Source organism: Rhinolophus ferrumequinum, chromosome 28 (assembly GCF_004115265.2).
Source record: "Rhinolophus ferrumequinum isolate MPI-CBG mRhiFer1 chromosome 28, mRhiFer1_v1.p, whole genome shotgun sequence".
Classification (NCBI taxonomy): domain Eukaryota; kingdom Metazoa; phylum Chordata; class Mammalia; order Chiroptera; family Rhinolophidae; genus Rhinolophus; species Rhinolophus ferrumequinum.
This window is the reverse complement of record NC_046311.1, coordinates 5473997-5498011: the sequence shown is the minus strand read 5'-3', so window position 1 is coordinate 5498011 and position 24015 is coordinate 5473997. Positions and strand designations below refer to the sequence as shown.

General features: G+C 51.8%; 1 protein-coding gene across 6 annotated transcripts in view; it reads right to left on the bottom strand.

Annotated features, from left to right (window-relative positions):
* Positions 1-24015, bottom strand: part of NTRK3 (neurotrophic receptor tyrosine kinase 3) — a 317709-nt gene that overhangs the window by 26477 nt on the left and 267217 nt on the right. For 4 of the 6 annotated variants that reach the window (XM_033100325.1, XM_033100331.1, XM_033100324.1 and 1 more), the window contains 3 exons: positions 20302-20474; positions 16998-17241; positions 522-596 (listed from right to left, as the gene is read on the bottom strand). In XM_033100325.1, coding sequence (XP_032956216.1) covers positions 522-596; positions 16998-17241; positions 20302-20474 — 492 coding nt within the window. The remainder of the gene's footprint in view (positions 1-521; positions 597-16997; positions 17242-20301; positions 20475-24015) is intronic. The other 2 variants (XM_033100327.1, XM_033100328.1) reach the window with 1 other exon arrangement.

Genomic DNA, 24015 nt, shown 5'->3' with positions numbered 1-24015 from the left:
GCGGGTATGACTCAGCCAGGGAGCTCTGTCCTGAACACGACGTTTCTCAGACCACGCTTCATCTGAAGCCAACAGCCCACTCTCTGGCCTTCAGATGCTTTAGCCTACGGGGTATTCTTAGTTCCCAGCAGGGAGTGGAGGCCCCGGCGCGGACTCCAAACTCCAGATCACACCCCTGAAATGCAAGAAAGCAGCCGTACCACTGTCCATGCACAGCCACAGCCTCGCCACACACAGGCCCGGACAGAGGCCTTGGCAGCCACGTGACCTCTGGCAGCTCCCCTACGGTTGGCAGACCACGGCCCCACCATGCTTTCCCCCCGTGAGACATCCCAAGCACATCGATGGCTTTGGCAGGAAACTTCCATGGACATCACATGATGCCCAGACGGTGGGAGGCGGGAAAGAGGTGGGACGCGCCCCAGCCCATGGACGTTCCTCTCCAAAGCCTGCAAGCTGTCAGTCTGTGTGTGGACGGCCCTGCCCAGCCCCTCGGCCCCAGAAACAAAATCCAGACTCACTGTGGAAGGTGCCGGTGCTGCTAGCCTCTGCCGCTGCCATGACACGCTGACCGGGCCCTTCAGGCATGGCCCTTCCTGACAGTGAATGGGGGAGAGAGCGGGGTCGGGGAAGAGAGAAGAAAGGGATGAAGGCAGAGGAAGGACGTACGGAAGGATAACAGAAGGGAGGAGAAGGGAAGCGGGGGCATCCTCACTGAATGGCGTGCCTCTCCGGGCCACAACCTCCAAACACTCCCTCTCCCCACGAGGAGAAAGGCTGACCACACCAACCCACGTCCAAGGCCCTCACTCAGGAGTCCAGCCAGCTGCCACGCACGGCTCGGCAGACGCACTTTCACTGCGCTCCTGGCACACGGCACCCAGCTGTCCTCCTGTGGGAGCCGCCGAGACCCGACTGGCTTCCCTGTGAAGGCTCAGCTGCACGCCCCACAGGATGAGCCTCCCAGCCAAGTCCTGCTCGGAAAGGAAGTGGATTTTAGCTGGAATCCTCACCCCTTCGGTCAAAGAAATAGCACCTTCTCCAAAGCTGCTGCGGGACTAGCTGTCCTTATGTCTTCAGCAGAAAAGTCACGCCGTCACCACCCCTCTAGGCCGCTCCTCCCAGGTGCCTTTCCCTGTTTGGAAAGGAGGGGAGCTGGCCGGAGGTGACTGCGCCGAGAGCCGCAGCCCCCCTCTTCCGCCTGCTGTCAAGAGTCCGCGTGTGCGTTCAGTTCCCCACGACCACTTGGGAAAACACACTTCCCGTAAAATGTCTCTTGAGAAGTCAGAGGAAGGGCTGTGTCAGGCTGTCCTAGAGAAGGGACTCGTGGTAACTGACATTTTCGAAGTGCCTGTCAGGTCACGAACTGTGGACAAAAGACAAGAGACACAGCCCCGGCTCTCAGACCAGAGGCACAGCAGCACAGAAATGACCTGAGGAAGGAACATGTTTATGGAAACCAATAGGGTGATGCTGAGAAGACCATCCAGTGAAGACAACAAAATGGGGGTCCCGGGGTTTAATGGCGGTGAGGAACAGAGAGAAAGAACATGAGGGAAATGAAAGGAAACACAGGTGAGGAGTTGGGAAGACAAGGTGGGAAGGGCTGAACTGTGTCCTTGGCCTCCATCCTCTGCCCCAGAATTCGTTATGCTGAAGTCCCGTCCCCCTAGTGTCTCAAAACGTCACTAAGTGGAGATGGGGTCTTTAAAGGTAAAATAAAATCATGTGGATGGGTCCTAATCCAATATAACTGGTGCCCTTAAAAGGATAGGAAATTCAGACACAGACATGTCCAGAGGGAAGAGGATATGGAGAGACGGAGAAGACGGCCTTCCAAAGCCAGAGAGAGAGGCCTCAGAAGAAACCAACCCTGCAGAGACCTGATCTCAGACTCCCCGCCTCCAGACTGTGGGAAAATAAGTTTCTGTTGTTTAAGCTTCCCAGTCTGTGATATTTTGTCACGGCAACCAGAAGCAAATGTATACAGAAGACCTCATACAATGGTGGACATGCGCAACTGCCACTGTGAAAGGTGGCGGGGGGACTGACGGGGCTTGTGGTGGGAGGGGTCAGGAAGAACAGTGACAGAGTGCTGGAGGGCCCTGCAAGCCACGGAGAGAATGTAGTATGGTTGAGAAATGAAGACTCATCAAGGCTCTTAAACAAGCAGGCGGAATGATGGAAAGTTTGGGGAGACGGGGAAGATGGCCCCGAGCCTGAAGGTGCATGAACTAAGCCAAGTATTGGTCTGCTCTGGGTCACAGGAGGGCAGCTCCTGGCAACACGCAAAGAACAAGTGACACTGAAGGGCTGTAAAGAGAGACACAGCGGGATCTGGTGAGGAACTGGGTATAGGTGATGCACAGACAGATTCAAAACTGACTGCCGTTTGGGGAACCGCCCAAGAGAGTTTTTACTGATGCAATGGATTGCTGAGCAGCACCTGCTCAAGAAGCGGGAGGCGGTCATCGTGAGTTTTATCTCCAACAAGCCAAGTGTCGGTGGCCAGTGAACACCCGAGGGTGGCTGGCAGATGATGTGATCAAAGAGAGAAGAGGTAGAGGCTGAAGATGTAAGTTCAAACAGCTTCTGCAGAAACGCGAGCAGGGCTTGTAACCATGTGAGTGTGTGAGGTCCCCAGAGTAGATGTCTAAAATAGTGTCACCCTAACTTGAAATGAGAGGAAGGCGAGAGACCAATGGAAGAGGTGAAATGAGCCAGACAGGAGAATAAACTGGGGAGCAAGGCATGACTAGGGCATCGGGCAAGAACGTTAAGGAGTGGGGGTGGGAGAAAGAATGGGGTACTTATTAAGAAGGACACTCAACAGACAGTTCGTAAAAGGATTAGACTTTTTAGAGGAAAGGCATTTGAATTTTGCCAGGATGAGATAATTAGTGACCCCAAAAACGCAGAGTCGATGAAGTGGGAAGATCAAAAGCCCAAAAATTAAGACAGAAGATGAAAACGACCTGTTTCAGTAGTTGAGGAGACAAATGGTTGCTGGAAGGGGCAGAAAGGTCAAATGAAGATTTTTTTCTTTAATGGAGAAGAGACGGTGGATTCTGGAGCAGCAAGGCTCCAAGGTCTCATAGTGGGACAAACAGAATCACACCGAGAGGTGGGCTAGAGACAGGGCGGGTGACAGATGGTGAGGTGTGAGGGAAGTGAGAAAGAGTGCAGACCTGTCAACATGCAGATACGGAGGGGGTGAACTTGGCCTAATATTTCACAGCGTCACAGAAATATATACTTGGCACAGTTCCTCACATGTGAATAACGGGTCCTGAAATTACTATTCCCCTTTGTACCCATCTCAGCACTTTCTGTAGAGAGTTGACGGTTCTGATCTCACAAATGGAGAAAAGCAGAACTTGGTCATCACTGCAACCTCCTCTTCAAAGCACGTGTCTCTGTAACATCTCTAAGATGTGGTTACCTGGATTTTCTGGAAAATCACCGGGGGTGGGTAACCCACTGCCTTGCACGGTGGTCCATTGTATTTCACAGAATAAAGGTAACTGCCTACGGCACAGTGCTTCACCAGTCTAGATTTTTCCAATCCTGCCACCCTTGCGGGTAAGGGGACGTGGTGCAGAACCCATTCACTGGACCACAGTGCTGGGGTGCAACGCCCCAGCAGGTCTCCGAATGTGATGAAAGCTGGGTCTGTGATTTCTGGTTGTCCCAAACTGCGGCGCCTTGGCGCGTCATCCCAGGTCAGGCATGCACCAAGCGGTGCACCTGTCTCCTTATTTATTTCACTGAACAGACCTTTATGAAATGCCCACCAGATACCCGATATGGCGGTAGGCACAGGGATATGTGATGGTGAAATGAGGCATGGATACTGCTCTTTCAGGAATCCCAAGCTACTACGAACAAATATGTGTCGACAGATGTTCCTGAGAATACATTTTCACAATAAACATGTAAAAAAAAAAAAATCGCTTCCTGGAATACATTTCGCGGTACGAGGGCAGCATTCGTCATCTCCCATCGCCACCTCCCCTGCTCCTGGCATCCCTTCCTAACTCGTCAGTTTCACGGAGTCTGTATTACATTTTGGGACTACACTTGGCTCAAATCACCTTGCTGCTGCTGGCTTTACTGTCACCACAGAGACCCCAAACTCCTTGAACTGGGGTCTCCTTGCTTGCTACGATGGCCAGCCTTCAGTCGCCCCCAACTGTTTGCCTCCTTTTTCGTGAACATCCTTGCCACAAACCTTACTAAAAGGAAAAAACTCATGGAACTGGCGTATTGTAGGCTCACACTTTCAACTCTTAAACTATACCTAAGCTCATGGAGCCCGTACTATCCTCGTACACGACTGAACGATTCTATTCACAAATGACCTCACAGTCCTCATAACTAAGGACTGTTACCTTACTTCTGACTCAGAACACTGAACCGAACTCGGCCCTCACTGTGCAATCTGAGGAATACTGATGAATGGCCGAGCCTCAGTCTACTTCTCTGTAAGTAGGAATAATACCAGCCTGGTCGACCTCAAAGTATTCTGACAATGATCGGAGAAGCACTGGACCTGTGAGACGGGAAACCAATGTTCTTATCTAACTCTGCCACCAAGTAGACGAATGAACTTGAGAAACTCTCTCTGTCTCTCTTTCTGGGTTCACTGTCTTCATCTGTCAAATAAGCGGATTTGACAAGATGACCTCTAAGTTCATTTCTGCTGGGATTTTACAAGTTTGCCAGCATAGGTTCCTTACCCAGATTTCATCCAGGCATTTATCGAGGACTCACACAAAACACTTTTGAACAAAAGAGGTCAATGTGTGCAGGAGAAGAGTCCAGTCAGATAGAGCCACCACCACGGAATGACTAAGCAAAGAATGCTGACAACTGGACCAACATCTGCCAGGGAGCAGGACTCCAGCAACAAACCCAGGTCCCAGGCGAGTCAACGTTCCAAAAAGTTGAAACTACGCTGCAAGTCATTGCCGGTACATCGATAAGAGTTGCTGATAGCACCAAGCTGGATGGGGGAGCTGTATCTAGACCACAAAAAATCCTGGACAGAGTGGAACAGAGAGCCAGGGCTGCCAAGCACGAGGCATTGGTGCGCTATGTAAGTTCAAAAACACTGAAGTGAAGTATGAAGGAAAGGCCAGTACGAGACAATGATATTGGGGTACTAGTCCCATCTACGGGAACTTGGGCAAATAAACCTACGTTAGCTTCGGGAATGCAGGCCCCCCGGCAAAGCCCTCCCTCTGTACCCAGTCCTTCAACACAGGTACATTCAGTCCACTCACACCTGTGCCTTATTGTGTTCACAGAATCCCTCCACTCGTCAGGAGCCGAGGCTGGAGGACGACGAGACAGATCCAGGATAATCTCTGAACAGAGTGCTGACTGGGATACACCAGGAACGCACAGTGTGACACAGGTCCCACCAGTCCCCTTTCTTACACTCCGGGGAGACGTGGCCTTTGGTCACTACATGCTTTTTCACCGACTCTCAATGGAGCCACAAGTTCTCGTCATCACTCTCCACTCTGGGCAACCACTGCCCGTCAAGTCAGACTGGTACCTGAGATCTACTTGCCAGCCCTGGGGCATATGGTACTTGCTATCGAGGCAATTAGATTCACAAGCAACCAAAGGAGTCATTTCTTTTTCTTTTTTAGGTACAAAGGTAATTCAGTGACACGGAAAGCATGAGGAACTCTAATAACAAAGTGACTCCCCCCAAGTATTTGGAAATGAAGAAAATACAATTGGTCTCTTTAAAATCATAAAACAGGAAAACACGGGTGTATATCCAAGGTTGTGTGAAAAGCTTGAGTGGCTTCTGGGCTGTGATGGCTCCATCGTACCGTCATTGATACAGACGAAGAGAGAATGTGTCTTTCCACAGGGGCCTGGAAAAGTGATGGGAACGAATGCTCATCCCTCTCCTTTCAGAGGAAAGAGGAGGATTTAGTCAAAAGACCTGGAGTATTTCTGAACGTGCTGGGAAGCTGAGAAAGCCCTGTGATCAGACGGATACACTGGTCGTTCTTAGCTGCATGTCACTAACCATTTGATTCATCTGCCCTCCTTGCTCTGATTTCTTCCTTTCTAAGCAACCATGTCAGTCTGAGCCAGCTTCCCGCACAGGCTGGCTTATGGGGAGTGAGTGCCTGGTGACACAGCCCTGGAACCATCCGGTCCCCTGCCTGCATCAATAAACTACCCTTCTGGTGCTAACTCCAGTCTCACAAGCGTTTTAATAAGACATTCTCTCTGGCCTCTCCATGGCTAAGCAGACGTCCGGGCCCTCTGGGGGAGTCAGACACCCAGGGGCTCCCCCGTAGGTGACTCCATTCCATCTCCCTCATGTACCTCCCGGAGTCCCCACATACTGACCACTGGTGTCTGACAAGTGGGGACCTACAAGGATCCATAATGTGGGAGCATTACTCCTTACTCATCACAAACCTCTGACCTAAGACTGTGTATGTGTGAATTAAGCACTTTTATTAAGCACTTTTTATGTGAAAACTCACAGTGATAAAAACAGAATGGATTCCTTTGCCTACAAGAGAACTTATGCTGCAGAGAGCTGTAAGACAAGCGTTTTCCTAAATGACTCAAGGGCGTGAATAAATAAACACACACACACACACATACAAAAATGGGGAAGTTGGAGATTGACCCGTTGGGTAAGGAAACGATCAACTTCAAGAACAAACTGGGCCACGCATCAAGGGTCCATCCTGGCCGTAGAGGCTGAAGAGCATGACTCAGTGCGGGACAGGCAGCCAAGGCTGTCACGGGAACTGGCTGCTGGGAGACTTGGCATCCTGACCACCCTGCCAATCAACTTTGGGATTCTGATAAACCTGACTCATTCCTTCCGGAATGCACATGATCATTCACTAAGCTGCCCGTATTTGTGGTAAAGGAGGTAAGAGTGATGGTGGTGATGGTGGTGGTGGTGAAACCAACAGCACCCAAGCCAACAGTGCCCAGAGCTCCCACGTATCCATTGCCGCACGCCATGCACAGTGGTGACCATCACGGGGCATGTGATACGAGGGAGAAAGGAGGGAGGACTGGACTGACACCAGCCTTGTCTCTAAGGCTCTCGGGCACATGACTCCGAAATCTCCCTCTGGGTCCTGGAGAATGGGCTGTAATTCTGCAGACCTCTGTCTATTGCAGGATGAATTCACGGTCACAAAAGTGAGCTCCTGGTTCGATCTACAATGGGAAACCCTTCCTCGGACCAACTCCAAGTGCTTCTTCTCGGGCTGCCAACAGACCCGCTCGAATGTCTAAACCAGCCCCAGGGGGAGTGAGCGGCTGTGTTATTGCCCCAAGTTCTCTTAAGTAGGCTCCTCTCCCCATTTTAGGAGACAGCACCAAAGACCATCATGGGAAATATCTTGGCTTGTAACTTAAAATTATTTAAAATGTCTTCCATATCACTTCTACCTTATTCACTTACATAGAACAATAATTACCGTCTACTGAGTGCCTAACAGGTAACAGACAATTTGCATACATTATCTGATTTAATCTGCACAAAAGAAATTTTTTTTCTTTCCCAGAGGAGGATCTAAGGCTTAAGAGAGTAAGAAAATGTCCTAAGGTCACAGAAGCTCATAAACAGAAGCTCAGGACTCAGGGAATATCGACCTGCCTCCAGAATTAGTGGGTATTCTGCCCGCTCTCTCCCCGCTCTCCCGCTCCCCACCGCCAGCTGTCCTGTGGGATTAGCTAAACCAGAAGAAAAACAACCTGGAATAAAAACTGTTTACAGTTCCGGATTTCAGATGCTATGCTGACCCAGTCCCGTCTGCTCCTCCACCCCTGGTTTAGACACAGACAGAATCAAGGTCTTGGACTTTGAGGATTATGAGAGAAATACAATTTCCTACCACGAGGAAGTCAGGGAACAGACTGTTCTCTCTACATGCAAATATCTTAATTACAGCTGGTAAAGAAGATATTTGTATGGAAATTTATGTATTTTTATATGTTACACATTCAGTGTGCCTCAGGAAAAAAAAAAAAAAAAACACAAAAAAAGAATACAGGCCTCTGACATTTGAGGAGTCCAAACAGGGTCTGCTCCAGTACATGGCACCGGCAGGTGACAAAGGTGAGCTGCCATCTGGCCCTCCGCCCTCCACAGGAGCCAGAGAAATGGAGCAAATCAACATAGCATTCAGGACCTCCTGCCACTTCCTTCTCTCCTTTCTTGACGATGAGCTCTGGTATAAACATGCCTCAAGTTCTTACAGTTTTCTGTGGGGCCTCCCCCGTCTTATTTCCCAGAATCTGTCCCCACGGAGGTAAGGCTGACGACAAGTGTCTATTCTATGCCCGCACCGCCATCATTGCCAGAAGAAAACAACCAGGTTTCAAAACGACAGGGAGATGAGATCAAGGGCAGGAGACCCCTGGAAACTGCTCTCCAAAACAGGTATTATTTTTTGGCCGAGCAAGGGAGGGAAATATTTTTATTTCATTGTTTCCTTACCAGTGAAGGTACATCCCATGAATAAAATACAACCAATTACCTACGAAAAGGCCATTGTGGTCTCACTGAGTTTCTTAGCATCTTCCCGAGTGCTAGAATGTCTGTTTTATAATATTGATCATGTTTACCTCCACTAAGCATGTACGAGGAAATGGTGCCTTGCAGTAGGTGGGACTCTGGCTAGATATAACTGGGAACTTCCCACTTCCAAAGCGTGTGACAAATTAGAAAGAAAAAGACAAAGCTCTCACTGGAAATTGCCTCCCTTTGTCACAGCTAGAAGGAATAAGGGGGGACCTGAGGAATCCCCAGAGATGCACAGAATAGAGCAAGCAAGCCATATGCCTGGGAGGATTTTGAGCTATTCTGCCTGGGACCACAGGGGTGAAACAGATGACATTTAAGACTCCTTCCAGCCTCATGTTTCTTTAAAACTGAATGACTTGGCATTTGTTCATGTTTCTAACACTCGGGGGATGCAGAATGGACTAGGTGGCCTAAGAGATGCATCTGTAAAACTCCATCCTGACCCTCGATGCCACTTTAGTCTCTCTCAAGGTTACACCCCAAACTGATGAGGCTTCGCGTGCCCAGGCCCTGGCCTTCGGGTCACCTTTCCAGGCCCCACTGATTCCGTCGGCTTCTCTCCCGCACCCCACTGCTACAAGGCAGCACGGGGCTCGTTGCTTCGTCCCTGGGCCACTGCCGTGGCCTGCGTCCGTGGTCGCAGTTCCCAGCAGTCTCTCCTACAGGCCACTGCCTGACGACTTGTCCCCACACAGCCTCATTTACACTGAAACATGACACACCTTCCACGACTGTCCAGTGGCGACCCAAGTCAGGACAGGTGGCTTCTCAAGGGCTGCCTTCATGGCCCCATCCTTCCTTTGCAAACATTTCCTTCCACGTGTGTTCCATGCACCTTCGGCTTGGACCAGTCGGGGGTTACGCTGTGCTAGGTCACTCTCCCGGTCTGCCTCCTTCCACATCACGCCCATGCCTTTGCTAATAACCCTTCTGACTGGAACGACCCCCAAAACTTAGCCCACTGACGGCCACGCAAGCCCCCACGGCCCCTCAGGCACCCCTCTAAATAGGCTGAAACCCGCAACTCTGGCACCATGTACCACCCTCTGGCTTACGGTAGAGCTCCACATTTCCATCCTCTTTCATATTCCCTGTGAAAACTGAATTTCCTTGGGAACGCAGATGTTTTCTCTTCATCCTTGCACATGTTCGGGGAACAGAACTGACTCCCATCCCCCAGCACATGGACCTCGTCAATGGCCAGGAGATTTGGCACCACGGGAAAGAAACCAGCATGAACAAGGTTTAGCAAATGTACTGACTGGATCAGCCATCCTGTGCCCGAATAAATGCTCTAGCGCTGACCTTGCTTTTGAGGATCTCACGCTCTTGAACACAGGGCCTACCCTCTTAGAGAGGCTTATCTAGAAAACGGACGTTAATTATCCCTGAGTGCTTACTTCTCTGGAAGGTCCCAGAAGACCCTCTTCCTCTCTAGGCAAAACACCGAGAGGCTGGTGTGAAAGCTCAAAGCCCCGCTGGCCGCGTGTGTAAAACGAGCATTTCTCCTTCAGCGGGTTTGCTGTGAGGGCTGACGTGATCGACTGGTAAAGCAGAGAGGCAGCAGTCAGACGGGATGCAGACGCAGGTGTTCATTCACGGGTCCCCTGCTGCTGCCATTCTGCGGCCGTCACTGTCACCACTACGTGTGCCTGGACGAGCTGCCCCACATCTGAACTGAGGAGCTCACTGAAGGGGTCCTGGGGCTCGAAAGCTCCTCCAGAAAAGTGCTGCAAGAACCCCACGACGGGGGCAGGCAAGGGGTGACAAAACGCCATGGCTCCTTGTTCTTACACTTCCATTGGAGTAGCTCTGTGGTTATCTTTCCATCAGTGTATCTACGTATCCATCCATTCCTCCTTCCTTCCATCCACCCATCTCTACCTATTTTATAAGGTTCCATCTGAACAAAAGGTTCTACTGCTTACAACACGTTGTGCTGGAAAACTACGCATCGAATCCAATATTAGGAAATGAGAGTCAAGAACACTGATCTAAAAATCAATATCATCCAAGTAAGTAAGTGACTGAGCCAGAACCCAGTCCTTCAAGCCCCACCCAGGGGGGCTTTAGTCACATCCAGGAAAAGGAGCAGCAAAGCCACCAAGGCATTTCAAGATGAAACTGCAGGCTATTCCTCAGCTCCAACCAAGGTTCCATGGAGTGACAGAAAACGCTACTGGTGTGGCCAGCACCTGTGAGAGGCGAGAAGCCTCAGCAACGAAGAAAAAAGACAGGAAGTGCCCACTTTCTATATGATACGCTCGGGTCCAGGGCAAGGCAGAGACTTGTCCCATGTCAGCAGTCACCACGGGGACGGAGCATAGGCTTTCTGCCTCTGGTCCTGCAATCTCGTCACATGTGAGTCAGACTGCCCAGAGCCCGACAGCAAAGACGGGAAGTACGGCGCAGGACTAGAGTTCCTAAACGTACGGGGCGGGGAAAATGCCACCCATAACTTCTTCTCTTCACTGTTAGGGCCTGACTGTTGGCACCTCAACCTCCTGGCCATCACGTCCTCTCCACGCCGTCTTCACACCAGAGTGCTGGAACAGCCCACGGCTCAAAGCCCAGACCCCACACCACATCTGCTCGGCACTTAGTGGACGCCGGAGTGGCAGGGACATGTCCCTGGTGTTGGTCTGGGAAGGCCAGAGATGGATGGAAGAATCCAGGTAATTCCCATCACTGACAAAAGTACCAAGGAAGTGGACACCCCGTAATTCTCTGCACACCAGGCTGAATGTGGCCAATGACCCGAAATGTCTCCAAAGAGGAGAAGAGGGAAGAGCAGAAAGCAAACGTTAGTCACTGACCTAGATCCAGGTGTTGCGGGAAGAGCCCATGGCACAACTGGAGGCTGTTCCCTTATTTTATCCAGAAGGGAAACCAAACTTTCTGCCCACTTATCGTTGCACACACAACTTAGCCCCCTGGAAGGCAGAACCCAAAAGAGACCCCAGAACCGGAATGTAAACTCCAGCCTTCACAGATGAAAGTGAAGCTTCTAACTGGCAGCACGGACACAGCCGGCAAGACCAAGGTGTCAGCACAGAGCCGGCCTGTCCCGCAACAGGCTCGGGTTCAAAACGCCTGCGATCTCGTGGACAATGAGCGTGCAGATCCTCTGGCTCTCGTCGAGGAAACAAGGGGGTCAGACCTGTACTTAGCATACATCTACCCTGCACACCCTGCTCCGTGTTCGCTCCCTCTGCAGTTCTGTGCAGCTAACTAGCTCTTTGCATTTCAGCTGTTTTTCACAATTCACTCCAGGTGTGTGTCCTGTGGCCCCGAGTTGCACTGTCGGCATCAGCAGCGAACGCTCGGAGCGTGCCTGGGGTCTCCCATGGTCGCGTCTCCCGGCCAGCACCGGGCACCCTGTCCCAAAGCGGAAGAAAAGAACAACACAGGCCTTAGGGACAGGCACTCGGAGGAGATCAGAGGCCCTCGTCTGCCTCCCGAATCGAAGCTCTGTCACACACAGTGAACTGGCCTAACCTTCCCGATCCACCAGACGTGGGAGGCTACGCTGCGGGGACAGAATGGAGGACGAGAAAGGAGTTTTCCTTCACCCGCACTGGGGCCGAGGATGCCAGCAGCCCCATTACAAGACACGTGCTTCCCTTCCATCTGGGGACAAGCTACGCTCCGTCTCTCAGCCTGCCTGCCTTACAGACCGTGAGAGCAGCCCTGTGACGAGCTTTCCTGCGATGAGGGGAAGTGACAAGCCTCACGTGCATTCCTTCCTGCCTCTTTCCCCCGCCAGCTGGCTAGAACGGGGATGGACGCCTGGGGTGACCAAGGACCCACACAAAGGAGAGCGCAGGGCTCCAGCAGCTGAGTGACCGCATGGCGGAGGTTCACCGGCTCATACTGTTACACGACCCAGAAAGAGGCTTCTATGTGTGCCGGAACCATCATATAGTTCTGCATTTCCTCGTTATGGCAGTGGCCTACCTTTGCTAATACACTTATGTAAGTGTTACTCAGATGCCCATTTTGGAATTGGGGTAGACATGTGTATTTTAGCTCCAACGACAGTAAGAGTAATTAATGAGCATTAATCATCCTAAGAACTTTCTATTTATTAACACTTAACCCTTATAGCAAATGCATGTGAGAGTGGCTATTAGCCCCATTTTGCAGTGGGGGCACAGAAAGGTTAAATAACTTGCCTAAGGTCATGCAGCCAGGAATTACAGGAGCTGAGATGGGAACCCACACACCGTGGGTTCAGGAGTCTGCACTTTCCATCACTGCCATGGGATACCATGGCATCCATAAAATCGAACATTCTACCTGCCAGGTCAGCTTGTTCTATCTTATTCTCACACCCGAAGGGTTCCAGGGGTTTCCAGGAACCCTTACCTGGACTCTAGCTTAGGACCCAGGGCCTTGCTGTCAGCGGCCAGACGGCCTTTGGTCCCGCAGCCATGTGTGTGCCTGGATTTGGGCACGCTCATGCCACACGTCCTGGGCGCTTGGCCGCATTCCTTACTGAGGCTCCATCTGACTGCACTGAATCGGCCATGACTCGGACCACCTCTCACCTGCCTCCTAGACACCGTCCGGTCCTTACTGCTCAGACAATGGACTCCCCACATCACCTCCAGGGGCAATACCTTGTGGGCATCTGTCTGCCTGCCCAGGCTCCACTTGGTCTGGCCTGATCCACTTCCTGCCTAACTCTGAATTCCCATTCTGGCTTCACTCACTCACGCCTGACTGGGTGTCCTCCAATCCCGGCCCGGGGCTGGGCGCAGGAAACAGCAGGGTGGGCAGAGGCTGGCCTGGACCTTTGTTCCCGTGGGACCCGCACACCGACCCCCCCCAACCCCATGTCCCCTGCACCTCGGCACAATGCCTCCCTTCCACATCAAATCATCTGAAAACGTGTCTCTTCCGGAATCCAACCTCCTCTTTAGGACTCTCGAAGCTTCCTGTAATTCCAGAGTTGAGCTCTAATCTCGGAGTGTTGTTTGATGTCCTCAGAAAGGGATCGCCAACTGCCCTTATCACAGCTGGTTTAAAGGCCATCTCAGAAGTGTCGTCACGTCAGTGACCCACGGGAGGCCAACGCAGCTGTCACTGGACTTAGTCTTAGGAAGAGAGCAAATTGCTCTGTCAGTCTGGTACAGAGATGTTTGTTTTCCCTCTGTACGTATGTGTAACGGGAAATTAGGCAGTTCACCTTTGTAAACCGTTTGCATACCGCTCGTGCATGAGTCAGATGGTGCTTCTTTAAGAAATTAAAAATGAGTAAGAATGAAAAGAAAGAGTTTATCTTTACCTCTCCCCCTGCCCTCATGTACACGCTCGAATTTGCACTGGGCAGGTGAGCGTGCAGGCACACACACCCACGCCCCTCAATTATCTGCATTCCAGCTGCATTAGGCACGAGAAACCAGCACACTCGTAGGCCCCATAAGCTTAGCAGCCTACAGTAGCAGAGGTGGAAACCCATCCCGGGAGGCAGCCTGCAGACAGAATCGTCCAGTGCTCGGGCTCCCTCATAAATCACTGCTTTCCCCCAGAGCTTCAGCTGGGGTACCGAACAAAAAAACATCTTTCATAAATCACTTTCATGGACTTCAGCTCTAAGATTCCTACGCAGGACCACAGGAACACTGACCGGAAGAACAGGCAAGTACTGAGGACCGAGTGTTTCTATCCAAGCCGAAATCTTGGGAAGGACATTTTCCAGAGGGGTCGCCTTCATGGCCCCACGTGGCCCTTCGGGGCGGCTGCCAGGTCCCAGTGTATTTTCCAGCAGTCAGGAGGTCCCTCTCCCTGACTCAAGAATCAGCTCTGAAATAAGATTATCCCTGGGGTTTCCTGCCTTGGGCACGAAGGGGACGAGGGAAGACAACATAAACAAATGAATGCGCTTCACATCAGGATAACTTGGTTGAGAGGCTGTGTTCGTCCTCATTTTAAAAATGGGAAAATGAAAGAGAGGTTAGGGAAAGTGTGCTGAGGTCCCAGAGCTGCTGATGGCGGTGTTCAGATGTGAACACGGGTAAAACGAGGCCCACACGCAGACTCCCCTCGTCGCCCTGATGTCTTCCAATACAGATAACAAGTCCATTCCCAATGTGACCTCAGGCGGATCACTTCTGCCTTTTGCGTCACAGATGAGGAGGGGAAGCTGTGACTACATTGGGACCCTGAGCAACTGAACACAAGGATACAAGCTGCTCTCCGCACACGGTGTAACATGGACCCGCCATCCATAGAATACGGGTTTGCTGGTGGGGCATTGGGACTTTACTGCACGAGCCATCCTTTTTATTTCATGCTCCTTGGGCCAAAGACATGTTTGCAAGCTAACTGGCCTTAGCTTACTCCTGGCTTGGAATTCGCGAACAAGGAATTGCATCCGCTGGGATGTGGACAATTCCACCACCCCCCGCCCCCGCTTCCGTAAGTTCTAACCTGCCCTGGGACCCACGGAAATGAGATGGGTTCACTGCTTGTAGCCCTCCCAGGAGTACAGAGCATCAGGTCACAGGTATTAAAGCAAGGGCACAGCAGTATCATTTGAAGATGTGATCTTTTTTCTCTCTCTCACTTTTAAATCGGAATCGAGAAATATTAAGTGCACTCCTTGAGGCAAGTTTGAAGGCTGAGTCTGTACACATTCTGGTCAGACCGTGTTTCCCCAGGTCCTGGGGAAGCCAGCAGAGACCAGACCGGTATAATCAAACATCTGCCTCACCCAGAAAAACTGTGATCCTTTCCTGGCTTTTCTCAACACCAATATAAATCTGAGCTCACCCAGACAGGCCAGCAAACCCCATTACGCAGAGTGCAAAGGCAATTAAACGGTGCCAGCTTCAGCTAGACGCGAGAAATCTATGACCCATGGGCCGTTCCTAACCGTCCCCATGCCTGTCGTAGAAATGACTGGAAAAGTCACGCTACATGCTCGAGAGAGGCTCTGTTGTAGCCTTCCCTTGGCAGGTCTGTCCCAGCCATCGGTCTATGCTCTTTTTGCCACATCTGGGGCTATTGGATAGGGCAGGGTGGCTCAAGAAACTGCCCAGTTCGCTGCAGACATACTACCTTCCCCCACTGTCTGGTCTACTTCGCTTCATATTCTTTCGTGATGGTGAATCATTTGCCATCCTTTGGTTGCATCATGGACAAATGACTTTTTAGCCACAAAGGGCATTTCTCAACCCTTCCATTTCTTTCCTTTAGGGCACAGCTACAGTGAAGTGTCTTGAGCAACCGGCTTTCACGTCCTGTTTAGACAAAGCCATCAGGAGCACTGACACAGAAATGCTCTGCAAATGCCAACCCTGACTGAGCTCCCAGCCTCTTGGTCCCCATGCTCAGGCCAAAAGGACAATCACACTTGGGCTGCTGGACTCACAATATGATCATTCATTCCCTACAAAGAAGGTGAGACCAAAGGCTACCATGCCTCTCAACTTCCAAAACACTGTCCCACCCTCCCTTGTACCACATAACCCAAAGTCCTTGCCCAGTCTATGTCCCTGAAGTAAATTCCCATATTTCTGAGGCATCTGCTTTCCAATCCGTTTACAGAAGTTATTCTATCTGTATATCTAAGGTCGCATCTATAGTTCCCCTTTTCGTTGAGGGAAATGACACTCGTGTCTACTCGTCCTTTCCCTGGCAATAACATTGGCAGACCCACTCAATGATCCACGGGAAGGTAATTCCCAAAGATGAAGAGGAAAAAAGTTCTGGGAGCAAAATGAGACACCTATTCGTGTAAAGGGGACAACCACACGAAGCAAAATTGAACGTGACGTCTCCGCTCACGATCAGAAAGCTGCTCTAACCTGCCGCTCTCTCCAACGTTGGCGATGTAACGTGCTTCCTTCGCTCCTCCCTCCTAGACCACTTGGATAACTGTGCTCAGGAAGACAGCAGCCGTTTTGCTACGTGATGTTGGGCTGTGGCTTGTCAGCAAGGTATTTATCTACCTCTGAAAACACGCCAATGTGGTCAGCAGATAATTTCCGAGAACAAACTGCGCTGTGGGTGAGGCTGGATCGGGGACTGGGGGGGAAGCGGCTGAAACGCAGCGCCACGCTGAGTCTGTCTGTGCGTGTGCGTGTGTGTGTGTGTGTGTACCTGTTTGCATGAAGAATGAGGACTGATGATTCAAGTGAGAACACAATGCACATGTCGTTACAATGTAAGGACACGGTTGAGTTAAATATCCAGATGGAGGGAGGAGTGAGCTATGCAGAGAATAATAAACAGGTAGGTCACGACGCAGGAGTGGCCAAAGGATACCCATCGCGTGTATGTATGGACATGGCTGCGCATGTGCGTGCGCCAGAGTGACAGGATCAACGGACAATGATGAAGACACGTAAGCAAGGTGCGAGCTCTGCCCGGCGTCCCACAGCGGGAAAGGCCGCCTTACCCTGTAGTAATCCGTGCTGTAGACGTCTCTGGACATGCCGAAGTCTCCGATCTTCACCAGCAGGTTGGCTCCCACCAGGCAGTTCCTGGTGGCCAGGTCGCGATGCACAAAGTGCTGGGAGGCCAGGTACACCATGCCCGAGGCGATCTGCCCGGCGATGTGCAGCATCTGGGACAGCCCCAGCTCGCCTTTCGCCTGGCGGGGCTGCCCGTCCACCAGGATCATCGCGTCTGGCCCGTGGGCCCTGCGGGGGTGGGGAGGGCGAGAGGTGAGGGGGCAGAGAGAACTCAGCCACTCAGAGGGGCAAGGCCTTGATTCCCTGTTCCCGGGGACGCAGCGCAGAAATGAGGGAAACCCCCCTTCTCAGCTCTCCTGTGGCCTGTTTCTATCCACCTCAAATCCTATTACGTGATGTGGACATGGGGGAAATGCTACACCCAGGTTCCCAGCTAAGATGACAGCAGACGTGCTCTCATGGATCAGGGAATAAACCTGCTGTTTTAAAATATTTAATTGCCACCCGGGGTTTCCCAGGTTCTAAACGTCTAATACAGAATGACTAATAAAACAACCGCTAACTCTTACATAGGCCTTGCTGTGTTCCATGCACTGTTCTACATATCTCAAAATACATTCTTTCACTCAATCCTTCCACCCCAATTCTGAGATAAGAAAACTGAGGCACGAAATGATCAGATCACCGGGCGGAAGTCGCAGAGGCCCCAGGGTGACCACAGGGTGATCAGGAGCAGACTAAAACCATGTGGCTCCAGAAGGCAGCTTTAAACTCTAAGAAGCATCAAGAGGGTTTCTCCAACAGCTTCCTGGCCCCACCCCCAGGGATTCTGATTGGCTAGGGGGAGCTCATTCCTTTGCATTTCCCACAAGCTCCCAGTGCTGAGGCTTCTGGGTAGCGAGACTCCTGAGGCCAGGCTCCCAACCTCTCCACCACACTGCCGAGGACTGGGGGACCCTGTCACCAACAGGGCCTGATACAGAGACCCTGTACCTCTAAAGCAGAGGTCTGGGGCGCTACAACACTCCCTCCCTCCTAAATCAAGGCCCAGATTTGTTATCCTAACATCTTGCCCTGTCATATCAGTCACTTTTAGTGTTCCCTCTTTTCTCCAGAAAGCCCAGTGAGCCATGACCACACCCAGGGCCCTTATTTATGAAGTTGGGAGCCAAGGAGTCCTGGTGGACAGCGAGGCCTCAGCCTGTTTTACTGCTTCTCCAATCCCCACCGAGAGGCACCGTTAAACACGACTGTGGTTATTTTATTACCTCCTGGGGGCTTTGCCTACCTCACCCCTCTCTGGAGGAAGGAGAGTTACAGCATCAGCTCAGAAGCAAGGGGTCAGCAGACAAGCCCCACTTTTGTCTACCAGGAGAGTACACGGCAGCCTGCCCCTAAAAGCCACCACCCGGGGGGTGTGAGAGCAGGACGGGCCTCCACTCTCTTTTCCTCCTCTCCCGTTACACTGCACATGACAGTGGTCCAGACAGGCAGCCGGGAGCTCTCCGTAGCCCTGCCTGGGGGCATGTGGGCTGAAGGCACTGCTGGATCTATGGAGAGGGGATGGTGGGGAAAGGTCATGTCCCTCCGGGGAACGAAGCACAGGGCTAGAAGGCTCCTGAGCGCTGAGAAAGGGTGTCCCCTGCACTAGAAACTGCCACAGTTCACAGTTCTGATAAAACAATGATTGTAATAATTTCACTAGTGGCTACCATTTACTGAACACCTACAGTAGCTACATGGAAAACTCATCTAGGTATCATAGGAATATAGTCATTTAATAATCATAACAACGAACCTGTGAAGTTCTTTACAGCCTTATTGTCTAGAAGAGAGAATTAAGGCTTAATAACTGGCTCCAGGTTATAAAACTAAGATGCGACAAATTCGGGCTGTGAACCCAAGTCTGTTGATAAGGGCTAAGTTGCCCAGGAAAGAAAAAAATTTCATTGTGAAGCCAAGTTCTGGAGGTTTAGACAATCCTACAGGTACTTTCCATTTCTCCAGGGACATTTTTGGAAACCCAGCTCATAAGGAGTGTTCATTACCTGCTGTCAATCCTTCCTGGACCCCCTCAAAACCACAGTGCTGTTCTGAAGGTTCCACTTCAAGAAGACGCTCGTCAATTTTGGGTGAGTGTGCTAGAGTCTTCCTTAACCTACATCTGAATTCTGGAAACCTCGTACTCAGCCATGGAATCCAACGGGCTGTAAAAGGCAGCCAAGAGCAGACCCCAAGCATCCAGGACCTGAGTGTTCGACCTGCTTCCTGGGACCTTGAACGCCCCTCACACATGCTGCCGCCTGCACATCTGGGCACCACAGAAAGGTGGCAGATGCGGGAAGCAGAGAAGTGCTGACTCTGCTCAAATGGAGATGCTGTCCTCTCTGGGGGATGTCGGTGTTCTTGGAAACTCCACCCACAACTACTGGCCAGGGGTCCAGTCCTGTACTCACTCCATCGAGAGCCTCTCAAAATGCAGACGGTCTTGCTTCAGGCTTGGGGAAACCCTTCTTACAACAAATCCATTCCTTCAGAAGAATGTTGGCCAACAGAACTCTCAACTGATGGAAATATCTTATACTTCCCTGCCCGACATGGTAGCCACATCTGGCTAGTGAGTACTCAAAGAATGGCTAGTGAGACCAAGGAACTGAATTTCTAAACTTTTATAGAACTTCCAGTCATGTCCATTTAAAGTCACAGAGCCACGTGTGGCTACTGAACTCAACAGCACAGTTCTAAACATGTCCAAGGAAAACCCTGCCTTTTTGTTCACCATTCCTGTCTCCTGCTGAATTGCTGAGCTTGTGCCTTCCTAGTTATCACTGAAAAGTCTCCAGCAAGGTTTCCAGGAGGGGTGGAAGGTATTTGCCTGACTTTGCAACACTGAGAAATGTAAGGCACAAAGGGGGGACGCCCTTCACACCACCAGGGGCAGGAAGACCCTAGAACGTGGGAATTGGAGGTTAGAGGCGGGCAGGCCCTCTGGGCTCCGTCCTCGGGCCCATTTCAGACTTCGTTCTTCTTCTCTGTCCCTCTTAGAATCAGGAAGAAGAATACAGGGGACGTGTCACGTCCTCAACTTTTTCCCGGTAGAAATCAGGGACAAAAGCCTGAATCTCGCCGCTCGGGAGATGATGGAGAAGAACGAAAGGTTGCTTCTCGTTCCCAGACCCTGGATTTCGGCGTTCAAAGGGGCAAATGTGATTTCTGACTCCGGAGAGAACCCCAGGGGTTTGGTGGGGCTGGGCCGGGCAGGAGGGGTGGGGACAGGAACTTGCGTACCTGAGGAACTTGTTCAGGTCTCCATGCTTCATGTACTCAAAGACCATGATGAGGGGGTCCCCATCGCCACACACCCCATAGAACTTGACAATGTGTTCGTGCTGCAGGTTGGTGAGCAGCTCAGCCTCCCTCTGGAAATCCTTCCGGGCAGCCAGGGTGGGGTCCTTCAGGGCCTGGAAACCACACAGGACAGTGGTTTTTAGTAACCGTACCCCTCCCGGGAAGAGACGTGGTGCCCAAAATAAAGAGACTAGTGATTCCCAACAAATCGGATTTTAATCGGGGCTTAACGACCATGAGCCTAAGTCACAACAGCCAGGCCTGACTCCTTCCTCCTTCAGCATTTTCATCCCTGTAGAAACAGAAACCAACGTTCTGACACCCACATCCCAATCACGGCCAACGACTTCAAATTGTGTCCCCCCAGAGCCCTACACTTCCTCAGAGGTTAGTGCGAATGGCGGCGGGAGGGGCGGTGAGGCGGGAGGCCTGAGAAAGGCCCCTTCCCCTCAGGCTTCCTTGAAGAAATGGTCCCACAGCTGAAGTAAACCGTGGGAAAACCACGACCCCAGGTGCTTTAACTTTGTTAGCCTACGCCCAGAGCCCACCAGAAATCAGGCAGACAATGAAATAAAGTCTCCTTGCCCTTTCTGTTCCTTGATTTTAGGTGGTGAAGGAGTGTATATTTGGAGAAAGGAGAACGCTTCCATTTCTAGAAGGCACTTGTGTCCCTACAGTAGGGGGCTGAAGGGAGCACTGGGGGCGGGAGTATGTGGGACTGTAGCCGTGGGAACGACAGTAACCGGGCAGAAGTCTTAGGATCCACTCAGGACCAGGACTAGGTCAAGTCCATAAGGTCCTAGGGTAGGATGGCAAGGTGGGCATCTGGTGGCCACGGAAATGTTACCACTCAGCCCCAGTGTGAGTGGGAGACTCCAGTGTGAGGGAAAAGCACCAGACCAGGCCGCCTGCCCCAGGACCCAGGAAGAGAAACGGAAGAGCAGCGGTCAGGGGTGTGGGCTGTGAATATGGATTTTCCAGTAGCAGAAGATGACGGTGAGAGCAGAGTGGAAAACCCTGAGCACGTCCGAGTGACTTGGGTTGGGCTCTGTCTCCGAGGGGACGTGGAGATAGTGGCCCTGGGGGATGATGAACTATGAAGGGGTGGGTCCCGTTTCTGCAGGAGCGGCAGCCTGAGCAGGGGTGCTCGTGCCTGTCTCCCGCCTTCCCACCGTCCCCACCAGGTCAGAAGGCAAGTGGGAGCAAACATCCTCTTGCTTCAACTGACAACAGATGAGTAGCAAGGGGCAGTGAGGGAGTAAGTGTGAAGTTCGCGTGCCATTCTCAGGTCAGTGCAAATCTAGACAGACTGGAGATTGCTTTGCATTCTCTCCTCCAGGCACCTGGCCGTTTCTGGTGATTTAGGCAGACTGGCCACCCCTGTAGGTCATGCTGTTACTGAAAGTTCTCCCAAGCAGAGATCTCTCTCGTCACCACAACCAACCACCATTAGCTGACATCCACAGGGCTGCCTGGGCCTACAGCACGGCAGGAATGTGAACATGCAAGAATCGTACCTACGGGGCTCATCAAACCTCTATCAGCCATTAGCATACGTTAGAGACGAGGGACTCGTAGCATGAAAACAGCCCTAGATATCATCTACTTTCACCCGCTCATTTCTGGAGTTGGGGAAACTGAGGCCCAGCCCTGGCCAGGGACCAACACACACTCACACATATTCAATGACAGAAGCTGAGAGTCAAACTGGACTTCAGCGACCTCCTGGCCTCTGGTCTCCAGGTCAATGGCAATGGCTCTCGGGCCACCAGGAGGGCCACGGTCCCTTAGACAGAGATCACACCCCACTCCAACTTCAACTAGAATGACCTTCCATTCTTTTCAAAATTTGGAGGTTTCACACACACACACACAGTGTTTGATTAAATGAGCCCGCTGCTGACAAAAATGGTGGAAGTCACTGGTACAGCTCTCCCGTTTTACAGCTGCGAGCTCTGAGGTCCAAACCAGGGAAGAAGCGACTTAACAAAGATCATACAAGAAGTAAGAGCTCGAGTCTGGAGCCCAGGAGACCCCCCGTCCAGCACACCTGCTGCAATGATTTTACCAGATGAGTCAGGCAGGAGGCAGGTGACCGGGGAACGGTGGGCATGGAAGTTAAAGGATGAGAAAGGGCAGAGCACGGGGTCAGGAGAGGTGAGGAGTGTGGGCTGCCTGCCGAGCGGCCAGACCCAACGAGGGTGCCATGTCTGGCGGGCCGATCAGGGCCGGAAGAAAAGCGGGAGGTCCATGGCCCCCTGCTCATTTCCCCAGCTCTGGTTCTATCTGCCCTCCACTCCGGCTCTGGCTGCCTTCTCAGGGAAGCTGCACAGTCGTAAAGGAACAGGCTGCCATATGTCCACCGACAACCAGAACACAGGCTTCTTACTGTGGGGGGAAGAAGTCCGAGTCACGGTACAAGGACGCGTCTCTAGGTGACCCAGCTCGCGGCTGCAGCCCTGAACTCCATGTGCTGGGGGCGTGGGTACAGGATGACTGCCGATGATTTATTTATTTTCATGAAGAACAAGAAGGGGGTGGGGAAAGGAAGCCAGCATGGGTGGGATGGGAGAATACAAAGATTTATGTGAACACTGGATTTACGAGAGGGAAAAGTAGATCAAATTTGGGGCCAGCCAAATGGCCTCTCTCCATCTCTGTAAATCATTCTCCCACACGGTCCCAGAGGCCAGCATCGCCATTGGGTATTTAAGGTCTCAGCTCTCCAGCAGTGCCCGCCAGCGCCCCCAAGGCTGGCACCCTACACTGCAAAGCAGGTCTGAGGTCCTCACGTGGGAGATGGGGCACAAAGTAAGTCCTGTCGCTTTTAGGCTCCCAATGCCCACCCCCTCTGCCAGTGCTCTCCGCCTTCACAATGGGTTTTCCAGCTCCTGGGTCAAACCTGAAACTCTCAGGTAACTGGCAGAGGGTCCTGTGCAGCAAATGCCCCCAGCCCCCAGGGACGGATGCAGCTGGGACAGAGAAGAAAGGAGAAGAAGAATGAGGAGGAAAACCAGCCCAGAGAATGCCCTGCCCCTCTCCATGGAGCCCACACCCAACATCTCTTTGGGGCAGGAAAACTTCCAAATGGGTCACCAGTGGGTGGCGTGGGAGATGAGGTGAGACGGGTCAGGCCAAGCGGTCTCGAAGCCCTTCAAGCAGCAGGCACAGAACAAAGAGGGGAGCTGGAGTTTGCCCTCCTTTGTCCCCCAAAGTTTGAGTACTTTGCCCTTCCTGGTCTTCCCCTCTCTGCATCAGCCCTCCCATTCACCCCTAGTTCTGGGTTTCGAGGGGCTGTTCAGCTGGGTGGGAGGGGAGCAGTCTAGATGGCAAGAACACTCAAATTTCTCAAAAGCTCCTTATTCCTTCTGAATCACTTAACATCTTTCTCTTGTTCAGCAGGGGTTCTGCTGCCTTTTCTTTTATTGGGGTGGTGGTGGTGGGTCATTCAGCCAGAAAACCTCTTACGTGACCTGTAGCCACATGACGAGCCAGGCGAACTGCCCATCAGCTGTGAGGCACATGGTGACTGGTGCCCATCACACTCCGTGCTACTTGGACACCCACAGAAATACCTGTTCCAGAGAGGAGCTCACCAAGAGTCAGTGTGATTGTTCCCAAATTCACGTGTGACAGTTCAATCTGTCAATGTCA